Raw genomic sequence first — 12,624 nt, 5'->3', positions numbered from 1 at the left:
CCTCGGAGAGCAGCTTCTTACCCCCTTCAGGACTGTGTAGACAGGCACCGTGCAGTTCTTGTAGACAAGGCCCGAGAAAGGCCCAGGGGACGAAATGGAGGGAGGCCTCGAACCTGGAGGGGCGGGGAAGAGGGACGAGATGACCTCCAGTGCCCAGTGCCCTGGCCCAGGACAGGGTGTGGGGACGGCAGAGGGAGGAGGAGGAACAGATCTCAGGACAGGGGCCACGGCCTTCAGTCCCACTCTAGCCAAGGTGAGTTCCAGTCACGCGCTACGGGCCGCTCACAGCCTGTGGGGACTCCGTGGCTGGCCCGGGACTCGGGGGACAGTGGTGGGATGGGCCTCTCTCAGGGGCTCACATAAATCAAGGTACTAGGGCTCCTTCCACCCACAGCCTTCACTGCAGTGCAGGTAGGAGGCTGGGGTGGGGGACCCCCTCCTCTAAAGTCCCCTCCAGCTCTCTGATTGGCTACAACACTGTTCAAGGCCACGCCCACCCAGCAGGTAATGGGCTGAATCTGCCCTTTCCTTTTCTCTCCAAGGCAGCCCTGGCTGTGTGATTTCACCTGAAACTCACCTGTTGGGGGGTGGGGGGAAGTGGAAATGGGGTGCCAGGTGACCAGAGCCTTGGGTGTTGCCCAGAAGCCTCTCTTCCCCGCACGCCCACCCTGCCCACCACGGGCACCCCACTTGGCACTCACTGAAGCAGGTGGCACTACTTCGGGGAGGTACGTCCGAGAGACACATGCCTGACGTGGCCACGGCATAGATGCGGCTCTCCTGGAATGAGAGGGCCCAGGAGGCTCAGAGCCCACGGCTACGCCCACCCCAGCCCCTCCTGGGTGTGGAGAAGAGCATGGCTTTGCAGGCAGCCAGACCTGCGTCCACACCCAGGCTCGGCTGCTCACAGGCGGGAGAATGGGGCGAGTTACGTCATTTCTGGGCCTCAGCTCTGAAATGGGGGTAATACACTCAGGCTGTGTGAGAATCCAATTAAGTTATTAATGTGAACATCTAACACCTGGACTATAACCAGTGCCCAACAGCTTCTCACCTCTCTGACCCCTCCCTTGGGGGGGGGGGCGGGGAGGAGACTCTGAGGGGAGGGGTCCGTGGCCTGACCCATTTCACAGCTCTTGGGTCTCAGGCTCTCACCCCCAGAAGTGGGGTGCTGACCACGAGGAAGTCAGCCCCCAGGTGAGGGCATGACCTTTTGTAAGTCAGTTTGGAAGCTGGGACACATATTTCCTCTACAGTAATAATGTCACATCATGGCTAGGCTTTGGGCCCACCCACAAAGCCTGTGTACCTCACTCAACTGAAAACCCCACGTACAAGGCGCACAAGAGTGTGGATGGGGAATGCCCACCCTCCACTCTAGCCTCTCCCCTGGATGGCCCCACCTCCTTCTGCATATCTCTTTTCTCCACTCAAGATAAACAGACAACAAAGGCCCCCTCAGGTGACTGGTGGGTCACAAGGACCAGAGAAGGTCAGCTCAGGGGGCAGGGCAGTAGGGGTTGACGCATGACTGGGATGATATCCCCATATAAGGGCGTGGGAAGGGAAGGGAAGACGTGTGAGGCAGTGAGGGTGCCCCAGCAGGGGCACTGGGGTGCAGCAGATAAATTGGGACCAAGTGGTAAAATTAGGCATCAAGATGATTACTCTCAGTAGTGGCGGACGATGAAAAAGCGAAGCTTGAGGAATTCAGGTTCACCATGATTTAGGGATTTAGGCAACTATCACTGAACAAATAGGAGTCTTTCACAGAAGGTCGTCTCATGTCTAACGAAGGTTATTTTGGAGGTCCACAGAAAAAGGGCTCTGCAAACCCTAAATAGGCAAATAAGATTATCCAACTCCCTCGGATGGGATGGCCTTGTAATTCTCAGTCTTGGTTCCCGCCCCCCCCTCCCCCAACATGGTCACTGCCCAGTTGGTCTCACCTGAGAAGAAAGGCTGGGCTCCCTGGCCACTGTGGCTTCCTAAGCCAATGGGAGAGAGCCTGTCTCAGGGCCGGGGTGGAGCTAAGCCCCCCTGCTGGTCCCTTGCTGAGTGCTCCCTCGCTGCCCACCTGGGCTTTAGGGCTCCAAGAGCATTTGTATTTACAAGACCACAGTGACCAAGAGGAGGATGGTTCTGATGGCATTCCAGCCTGGCCTGGCCCTTCCCCCCGTTTCAAAGCCTCTCCACCTTGTCCCACCTGCCCCTTTGCTCCCGGTCCACCTGCTGCTTCCCTGCCTTACCCTTCCTGTGGCCCTGCCAGGACCTGGGGCTTCAGGGACAGCTCCGCAATCCTTGGCCTGTGGACCTCCTAGCCTCCCCCCAGCAGGTGTGTCAGTCATCCAGGTCCCCCTGTGACAATCACTGCTAAGCACGCAGCCCGTAAGCCTTGGGGGATGAGGCCCCAACTAACAGCATTTCAAAAGGAGACCCTGGAAGGTGCTGCTAAGAGGTGGGCCTCCCAGGCAGTGATGGGGGGGGGGGGGCACACAATTCCCTGTGCTGCCAGGAGCCTGACAGACGTCCCCTGCGGTGCTGCCTCACATCACAGCAGCATCCAGGGTCAGACCCTGAGGGAGAGGCTGACAGCTTCTCTCCGATGTGCCCCAAGAGGCAGGAAGCTGGAGGCCAGAGCCGGGCTCCGGGGGCCTGCCCACCACCACTGGGAGGAAGCACCTTTTTGTGCCTAATCTTACTACTTGGTGCCAATTTATCTGCCCCACTCCAGGGCCCTTCCTGGAACACCCTCACTGCCCCTCGTGTCTTACTTAAAGCCTGGCCCTCACTAACTACTACGTGACCTTGGGCACCTAACTCAGTCTGCAGGGAGAGCAGTTCCCCCATCTGTGAAGAAAAACAGCATCTAACTCCTTCACAGACAGGCAAGGAGTCCTGGCCTGTGGCGGGCTCTGTGCTCAGCTTTCGACATCCGTGATCTCATCTCACCCTCACCACGGACTTGTGCAACCTCAACAAGGTCCATCCCCACCCCCTTTCCATTTCATGGAAAACTTGAGACACGAAAGTGGAGAGAACAGAATCAAGTACGACTTCACGGACCCATCGCCCAGCTCTACAAAGACTAGCGCGTGGCGGTCTCGCCTCATCGGTCTCCCCACCCAGAGCGCTGATTCTGAAGCCGTTCCCCTGGACAGCACAGAGTTTTACCCTGTGGTACAAGGAAGGAAGCCGGGGCTCAGAAATAACAACGGCCAGCACTTACGTGCCACTTCCCATGACCCACTACTGCAAGTGCTTATTACTATTAACCCGATAAAGCAGGTACCGTTATCCCCATTTTACATACAGGGAAACCGAGGCACAGAGGGTTAGTCACTTGCCCTGGTCACAGAGGTAGCGATTCAACCCGAGTGATGGATGTTGGCAGCCCTGCCCTTAGCGCCCACGCTGCACCACCTCTAAGAGTCAGAGGCCAAACAAGACGACGTGCACACAGCCCCACCCAGCACCAACGTGGCGAGTGGCACACGGCGGGCGCTTGCTTCGGACACGGGAGCTGGCCTCCGCCCAGTCACTCCAAATCCCGGCTCTGCCCCTGGCTGGCTGGGAGCTCTGGGCAGGCCCCGTGGACCCTGCTCCTGGAGGCACCACGAGGAGGACCGCCCCCTCCCTGCTCAGTGTGTGGCTGTGCTTGAGGACACTGGTCACATCATCAGCCCCGCCCAGCCCCCAGGTGGCCTCTTACCCAGGATGGAAACCGGTGCAAGGGGGGTGTGGGGGGTTTGCCTCCCAAATCCACTTCCACCAGCTCAGCTGTGGAGACCTTCTGGCTCTCTCTTTCCTCCTTCCTCCCGGCTGGGGGTGGCTCCTCCATCTCCATCTTCTCTGGTTCCTCCTCGAGCTCAGGGGGGGCCGCCACCTTGGGAAGGCCGGAGTGGGGGAGGGCGGCGAGGGTCCCAATCTCCACGCTCCCCACGTGGTTGGAGCGCTCAGGGCCCACCGGGGGCTGGCTGTGGTGCCGCCTGGCCAGCTGGACACTGTCGAAGGGGGCGCTGGGAGCCCGCACCTTCGGGAGGGTCAGGCTGCAGCCGGGGCCACCTTCCCTGGCAGAAGTCTTTGTCCCAGGGAGTGACCCTCCCTGAGCAGTGGCCAGGCCCTCATCCCAGGAAGACAAAGCATGTCCGGGGGTGCAAGTCTGCACACACAGCTGGCCAGGAGAGCCCTCTCTTCCCAGACGAGATGGAAGGGTCTTGGCCTCTGATGGTCCCCCGGGACGGACCATGATGGAACCGAACTCCTCCATGGCGCTTCTCACTTCAGGGACAGGGTCCTCGCTCGGCAGAGCGACCTTCAGAGCATCCTGGGCCTGAGCACCACTGTCCTGCCCCATCAGCTGGGCTCCTGGCCCCGCAGGGACAGAATCCTGCTCTGGGATTTCCTGAGGGGCCACCAGCAGATTCTCTGAAAGCGCCATCTGAAGAGCTATCGTTGGGGCAAAAGAAGGCATGTCAAGAGCTATCTTAATTCAGCCCCACACCCCGACATACTCACACACACACCGTGCACACACACACACACAGGCACACACTTATACCCTGGTGCACACACACACACTGGCACACACCCTAACATACAAACACGCATACAGAGGCAGGCACGAGTGCGCACACACACACACACTGGCCCACTTACCTTCTAGGGCTTCTTGAAGGGCTGCCACCTGCTCCACCAGGCGCTGATTACAGCTTTTCAAGTGCTGGTTCTCCATCTCAAGCTGGGCACAAGGAAAACAGAAGGTTTAGAATACTCAGCTTACAGCTTAGACATATCATTCAAAATAAGCTTAAAATCCTTTTTAAAGATCAAATCTTCGAAAAAGAACAGTGCTGCCCTGAGCTCCTCCCTTCCTCTGGGCTAAGCAGTCTCGTTTGGGATAGAATTCCATTTGGCAATCCCTGCCCTTTTCTTTCTAGTTTCATTTTTAAGCTTTTTAAAATTGTGAAACACACATACACAGAAAACTGCATAGCACGTCAATGAACAGCATAAATGATGCTGAAACGAACACGCATGTGACCACCATCCAGGTTAAGGAATTTTCCAGCCTTCCAACAACCCTGGGCTTGACTTTTCTAATCACACATCCCTCCCTCCCCAGAGACAACCATTCTTCTAAGTTTAAGAGACTCACTGCCTTGCTTTCTGGGTTTTACCATCTAAGTATGAATCCTTACACATATTGATTCTTAAAAATGTTGTTAATCTGCATCCGAGAGTATTTTTCCACTGATTTTTAGAGAGAGTAGAAGGGAGGAGGAGAGACAGAGAGAGAAACATCAATGTGAGAGACACACACAGATTGGTCACCTCCCGCACGTGCCCCAACCAGGGCCAGGGACTGATCGAGCCTGCAACCGAGGCACGTGCCCTTGACCAGGGCCCTTCAGTCTGCAGGCCGAAGCTCTATCCCACTGAGCCAAACAGCTAAGGCCATATGGATTTTGTTGTACCCGTTTTTGAACTTTATACAAATGGAATTATACAGCATGTACTTCTGTGTCAGGCTTCTTTTGAACAACACGATGTCTATGAGATCCATCTTCGTGGTTGCTGCATTTCTTAAAAAAAAAAAATTTTTTTTTTAATTCTCACCCTAGGATATTTTTCCATTGATTTTAGAGAGTGGAAGTGAGAAGGAAATATCGATGTGCGAGAAACACATCCACTGGTTGCCTCCTGCATGAGCCCTGACCAGGGCCTGGGCCAGGGAGGAGCCTGCCACTGAGTTTGTGCCCTTGAACGGAATCGAACCAGGGACTCTTCGATCCCCAGGCCAACGCTCTATCCACTGAGCCAAATGGCTAAGGATGCATTTCTTTTAAATGAAATCCAGCATACCTTTCAGCAAGAGGTCAGGACTGTGCAATCATCAGCTCTGACCCCAAGAACTTGCAGGCTAGCAGACGACCTGAGATGTCCACAGAAGGGGACAGATGACCCCCTACAGGTGTGGCCACATGTGTCAGGACAGAGGGGAACAAATGAACTTCCATCCTTTTCCAAACCTTAATTCCTTTTCCTTGTGTTTAGAAAGAGGTTTTTTATTGTTTCTGTTTGTTGTTTGTTTGTTCTGTTAGTAGCACTGTAGCTTCTAGTCCCGAGTTTCCTAAACAAAGCTATAGCAAGTGGTGAACTACGAAGATGATGGCATTTGTGGAAAGTAGAACCAGGGCTGTCAGGGGCTGGGAGGCGGAGGGAAGAGAGAATGGAGCTAGTGTTGAATGGGTACTGAGTTTCTATTTGGGGCGCTGAAACGTTTTGGAAACAGACTGTGGAGATGGTTGTGAAAGTACTTAATGCCACTACAATTTACACTGGAAACCCAGCTGCAATGGTATAACTTATGTGTATTTTTAAACATTAAACGGAATGGAGAGGACAGAGGAGAAAGTGGAGAGAGCGGACGGTAAGGACCGCATGTGCTCCTCAGTGGGAACTGATGTGACTCTACAGAAGTGAGGCTCATTCCTTTCCCCCAAACTTACAGCACAAAGCGACTCGGGAGCTCTGGGAACCAGCCGCACAGAGGAAGGGGAAAGTGAGTGGAGGGTCTCAGCATTTAGGCTGAATGAAGGGCAAATGGTTAACAAAATGAAGATCGGTCAAGGCCCCTCACACAGGAGGCAGAAAAAGGCTGAGGGGCGCGGGCAATTCATGTCCATTCCAGGCTCTGTGGAAGAGTGTGTGGCTCACCTCTGCTAACTTTAGGGTCACCCATTCCTTGATCTTTGCAGCTTTTTCTTGAACAATCTTTGCTTCCTCAGCTCTCATCTGCTTCTACAAGAAAGAGAGGACCTTCAGTTAATGACAAGTCACTGTTTTAGTGAATAATTCAAAGCGGGAAACCCTGAGAAGAAATATCAGGCGACTGTACAGGGTGCCCTAATAGAAAAAATAAATTCACTTATGAATATGTTTAATATTCTTAAAGTGGGAAAAGCCTTCCTAAGCATAGAGAAATCCCAAAAAGTCATGAAGGAAAAGGCTAATAAATCTATACCATCACGATAAATTACTATCTGGCCAAAAAACGAAAAGAATCCCTCAGACAAAATCAAAAGACCAACTGGAGGATGATTTGCAACACATACAAAGGTCTAATTTGGAATAAACAACCCAAAGGATATGAACAGGAAATCAACAGAAAAAGGAGGCAACAAAACTATGAAAAAGCTGTTCAGTCTCCATCATAATTTTAAGAAATCTGAAAAAAGTGAGACATCATTTTCCTCTATCAAACTAACACAATTTAAAAGTTTAATATTGTCCCAAATTATCAAAAATGTTGGAAAACAACCCTTCTGACATGAACCAGCTAAGTCTTTTTGGGAGCAATTTGAGAATATCTGTCAACGTTTTAAATGTACATACTACTGAACTAATAAAACCCCTGCTCAGGAATCGTCCGCTGCAAATTGATAAAGCACCAAAGGCAAAAAACGCAACACTGAAAATCACCAAATTTCCACAAATAAGGGAGAAATAAACATGAAGACAGGATGCTGTGCTTTGCTACACAAGACACGTTCACAATGAACAGCGGCTAACAGGGAGGAGTAGGAAGGAAGGATTGGGGACAGAGGAAAAATGTCATTTTATCCTCTTCTGGGCTTTCTGCATTTTTTACTAGACTCATGTATTATCTTTGCGGTTAAAAACAGAAAATAAAGCCGAATTAGCACATGAGAACCACCATTCCCTCAAAATAATCAAGAGAGCACATAAGGTGACAGAAAAGCGAGGTTTGTCTCAAAAGCACAGCAGCCCAGGCTGGAAGGAAAGGCAGGCTTGGGGGCTTTGATTCTGCCTCGGAGGCTCATCTGCTGTGGGCACCCGACCCTCCGGCCTGCATGTCACCTCCAGGCCGGGGATGGCCCAGCTCCCTCCCGGAGCACTGTGGCATGAAGTCACAAGGGCCCAGCACGGTGCCCGAGGCCCAGGTACTCAACCAGTTCTACAGCGAGCACAAGTGCCCTGACTTAAATGCATGGAGATGCGGGATGTTCTGGAGTAGCTTAGAGACCGGCAGTAACGACTTCGGTTACACTTCTAGGGAAAAACTACCTCATAAATGTATGCTGGACATAAGCTCCAAACAAGGGCGTCTGCGCAAATGAGATGGGAATATGGAAATGTCCCACTCGACTCACAATTGCAGAGCTGGAAGGACCTTACATTAAGGTCATCTGGGTTAGGGGCTTGCAAACTGGCCCACAGGCCAAACCCAGCCTTCTGCTTGTCCCCATCACCCCTCCTGGACCCCCTTTGCCTGCCTATTTTTGGAAATGAAGTGTACTGAAACCCAGCTATGCCCATTCACTTATACGTGGCCAAGGGCGGCTTTCACGCTACCACAGCAGAGTTGAGTAGTTGCAACAGAGATCATGTGGCCCACAAGCCAATCATATTTGCTATCTGGCCCTTTATGGAAAAAGTCTGCGGACCGACCCCTGACGTACTTTGACACGGAGGCCCGAGGGGTGAAATGCCTTGCCCCGGTCCATTCCTGGCACAGCTGGACCTAAAACCAGGTCTATTGACTTACAGAGCAGCATTCTTTCTAGTCTGATCTTGACCTATTATTGCTGGAAAACGATTTTTTTTTTCTGACCTAAGCTCCAGCAGGAATCTGTTGCCCAACAATCGCCCGATCTGCCACTTCTATGAACCACTCAAGAGAAGGAATCTCTGAAATCCATGGGGACTGATTAGATTCCACGTGTCAGAATTCTATTTTCCGTGATTTTCCAGGAACACCTGGTGCCCCACAGATTACAAAGCCACATCCACAAAGGAAATGTCGGCGAATGCTGGCGAATGACTGTGCCTTTGCCCATGACGGTGGGAAGGTACTGCCAGGATTAGCCGGGACCTTTATGGAGAGGGCACATGTGGAAAATTAAAAGTCATCTGGCCACGCTGTGGGGTCATTTGTTGAAAAGGATGGAGCTTGGGCACCCGGAAAAGTTGGTAGGTAAGGCCAAAGGCGGGGGGAAGGGACAGAATTAGGATGAAGTTAATGAGACTGTGAAGGGGAGGAGGCTGGGCAGGGGGAGCTGGTGGGGGATGTTCCAGGCGTCCTCTCCGGAGCGAAGGTGCGATTGTAGCTGGGATGCAGGGCAGTGGCCTCTCCTGGGCTCAGGACAGGAGGCCGCTTTTCAGCAGCAGCAGCAGCAGCAGCCATGTATGGGCTCAGGGCCACTGAGAAACTCTGGCCAACCAAGGCTGCTGGGCCAGCTCTGCTGCTCCGATCCTCCGGCCAAGGGTTATGTCCCTCATGCTGGCAGGGCACATACCGGGGAGGGGAAGAAACAGCTCTCCTTACCAAATACCAACCTCCAGCCTGATACAACGCACACATCACTCCTTCACTCTCCTGACAGCCCTCTGACGTATGACAGCCCCTATATTATTGATGTGCAAAATGAGAAGCAGCGACTTGGGTGACCTGCCCACAGCTCGAGAGCAGCAGGAGCCAGAGGTGGGACTGAAACCCAGATCAGTCTGCCTCCAAGGTCCTTTTCCCACTGAATCCCCTGCCTGGCTCCTAGTGAACCTCCCAGTAATGAAATCGCCACACGAGAGAACAGGCTCAAGAGGGAGTGAACTCCCCACTGCGGGAGGGCCGAGCAGAGAGGCTCTGCTCAAGAAGCCGGGGCCAACGGGCACAGGTGCTGCAGAGGGCACTGGTGCTCCGCTCGGCTGGCCTGGTGCCCTTACCTGCTTCTCCAGCTGTGCCTCCAGCTGGCTGATGCGCTCATCTTTGCCCTGCACAGCTTTCAGTAATTCTTGGTACTTCCGGTGCAGGCTGCCTGCGGAGCCCACATTCTTCAGATTGGAGAGTTTCACCTTCTCTTCCATCACACTCACCTGAAAAGGACCAAGCATCTCATAGGGTTGGGATGTGTTGTATGACATGGCCACTAACATGGGAAGGGACACTTCTTGATACCCCAGCCCGTGACTCCCAGGCAGAGCCCTTACCCAGAGCAGTGGGGACAATTAATTCAATGACCATTTATTAAGCCTCATCTGGGCAAAAAAAAAAAGGGGGGGGGGAATGACAGGGAGAAACAGGTGGGTGTTGGGTCCCCTAATTCTGGAGCCCAGGTGGGGATGAGCCGGGCAGGACAGATAGCCCTGGAGAGGAACTGCTCCCGCCTCACGGTGGCAGACATTTGCTGCTCACTGCATGTCCATGGCTTCCCGATATTTCCGGCCCCTCTAGTGAGAGGGGCATGGAATTCTGTCCAGTCAGTGGGCCTGAGAAGAAGGACACGTATTTCTGGGCTCAAGCTATTTAAGAGCTGGTGCACAAGCACCCAGCTCCCTTTCCTTGCCATGGCAACCAAGGAGGCTGCATGTTCCAGATGGCCCAGCTAGAGGATGGGGAGCTCCGTTAGCCTGGATCCCTGAGTCCCTGTGTGGAGCAGAATCCCTGGCGCACCCTCCCTGGAGAGGTACCATGAGTGAGAACTAAATGTGATAAACCGCTGAGATGTCAGACTTAACTTGTTATCTCAGCATAAAACCTCGTCTATATGGACTAGTCCACTCACCCACTCCCTGCACTGACATTAACCAAAGACTCATTCGCCCCCACAGAAAGCTCCATGCACCTTTGTCTGTTAGCAGTTCTGACGCATGACTGCTGGTTTTCCTTGTCCCTGTAAGCTCATCAGTGTGATGAGTAGGTCCACGAGAGTTCGTGGGAAGGGGCAGGAAAGGCCAATGGTCACCTCCCCTGCACACTCTTCTCAATCCCCTCCCCCTGTTACCTGGGTCTCCGCGTTCTCTGCTCTCTGCTCGGCCTCCTGCAGCCTCTGCTCCAGCTCCTGCATCTGCTCAACCGGAGACAAAGAGGACATGTAGGTGAGGTGTCCCTACTGTGCACATGACATCAGGGCAACACAAGTGAATTGTGCAGACACTCCCCAAGGCCAGGCTGGAACCGCCCATCTCAAGTGGGCTCAAGGGTGTCTGGGTAACACTTGGCTTTCATACCCTGAATTCATGGGAGGGGAAGAGCCCATGGTGCTGTCCTCCCGCCGGGGGAGTAAAAGCCTTCTTCCCCTTCCTTGTGGAAGGTTCCCAGGGAGCGTCAGCAGTAGGGTCGTCACTCTTCTGGAGGCACCCCCACCCCAGTCTCAGTCCTCCTCCGGTCTCCTCTCCCTGAGGCCTCCCTCCCTCAACCCTGGGTCGCAGACAGTGCCCTGCCGCTGCTCACCCATGTGCCTGGCATGGAGCTGCCATCATGTCATCAGTGAGAATGTTCCTTCCCACCTCGGAACAGCTCACTGACTGGGGACAAAGACTTCCCACCCTGACTGTAATGGCATTCATAGATATCATCCTGTTGGGTTTCTTGAATCTTCAAGAAATAGAGGGGCTCATGACACATTTTAAAAATTCTATCTTGCTATCAGTAGAGGCATGTCATTCAGGCCTGAGGAAGCTGGTAATTCTGGAATCTTAAGCCAGCTGGCCCACGCACAGAGACCAATGTCCTTCTACACAGATGCCTGTCGGGGACCAGTTGAGTCTCAGGAGCTGCTCAGCAGCCCGACCCTCATGGCATCTCTGCAGCTTTGCCAGTTCACAGGCTGGCGAGTGGGGTGTGGCTGGATTTCAGCTCCCACCTTGCCCCTGGTCAGGGCTCGGCTGTGCGCTGCCCAAACCACACACCATCACACAAAGGCCCTGCAGAAGCAGAGCTGAGTCACACCCCATTCTCCCGTCAAACGCCACGCCACATGCCAAGGCCTAGTCCCACGCCCTAACCCTAACCCTACTCCGTCAACGGCCCTGCCCTGCCCCAGAGCAACACATATTCATTAAACATACATCAGAGGCACCATATCCCAGCCTCGTCCGCCCTGCGGCCGGGCAGGCCCTGCATTCCAAGCTCTAGCCCAGCACTCGCCCACCCATCTCTGTAGATATGGCCTTTGCTCCAGCTACTCAACCTTCTCCTTTTGGCCTGGACCATGACTTGATATTCACCCGTGAACTGAGCGATCCCTTTTCTTTCCCAATCTCTCACCTTCTCGGCTGAAATTCTGCTTTCTCTCCCTGATTAAAGGATGAAAGAGGAGGCGCGGAAAGTCACCTCAAAGTAGCTCACACTTAAGAACCCGGGGCACCTCTTTCCTCAGGGCAGCCCTGCCTCATCCATTTTTCCCCTCTTTTTGGGGATGGGGGAGACACAGATGTTTTCAGTGCACATTCCCTTTGGAAAGGATCTGATGTTCCCAAGTAAAACTCAAGATTTAAAGCAAAATGCTCCTCGGGCTCCCAATGGACAGGACCACCTATGACAGGTATTCATGTGCTCAGGCCATGGATGCCTACCTACACCTCTTCCTTCCTCTCCTGGGTTTAATAATCATGATTAAACCTCTCAATTCAAACCTGATTTGGTGGGTTAGCTCTGGCCAGACACAAACATCAGAGCCAGATGATCTTTCTAAAACCAAACAGTCCTTGGGCCTGTCTTACAGGAGTCCCCTGACCTTCAAACATATGCTTGCAGCTACAAGGAAGATAACAGCACAGCACGGAACAACATGATGGTTTCAGGGTGGCTGCCCGACACAA

The 12,624-nt window shown here is 53.3% G+C and overlaps 1 protein-coding gene across 2 annotated transcripts in view; it reads right to left on the bottom strand.

The window, feature by feature from the left end:
- Positions 1 to 12,624, bottom strand: part of PLEKHH1 (pleckstrin homology domain containing, family H (with MyTH4 domain) member 1) — a 44,302-nt gene that overhangs the window by 19,389 nt on the left and 12,289 nt on the right. The window contains exons 2-9 of one of the 2 annotated variants that reach the window (XM_014549138.1): positions 10,806 to 10,868; positions 9,748 to 9,897; positions 6,721 to 6,804; positions 5,520 to 5,585; positions 4,660 to 4,741; positions 3,713 to 4,449; positions 702 to 780; positions 22 to 113 (exon numbers count right to left, since the gene is read on the bottom strand). In XM_014549138.1, coding sequence (XP_014404624.1) covers positions 22 to 113; positions 702 to 780; positions 3,713 to 4,449; positions 4,660 to 4,741; positions 5,520 to 5,585; positions 6,721 to 6,804; positions 9,748 to 9,897; positions 10,806 to 10,868 — 1,353 coding nt within the window. The remainder of the gene's footprint in view (positions 1 to 21; positions 114 to 701; positions 781 to 3,712; positions 4,450 to 4,659; positions 4,742 to 5,519; positions 5,586 to 6,720; positions 6,805 to 9,747; positions 9,898 to 10,805; positions 10,869 to 12,624) is intronic. The other variant, XM_014549139.1, reaches the window with a different exon arrangement.

This window comes from Myotis brandtii, unplaced genomic scaffold, assembly GCF_000412655.1.
Source record: "Myotis brandtii unplaced genomic scaffold, ASM41265v1 scaffold536, whole genome shotgun sequence".
Classification (NCBI taxonomy): Eukaryota; Metazoa; Chordata; class Mammalia; order Chiroptera; family Vespertilionidae; genus Myotis; species Myotis brandtii.
The sequence above is the reverse complement of the archived record's forward strand: the minus strand, read 5'-3'. Positions and strand labels throughout refer to the sequence as shown.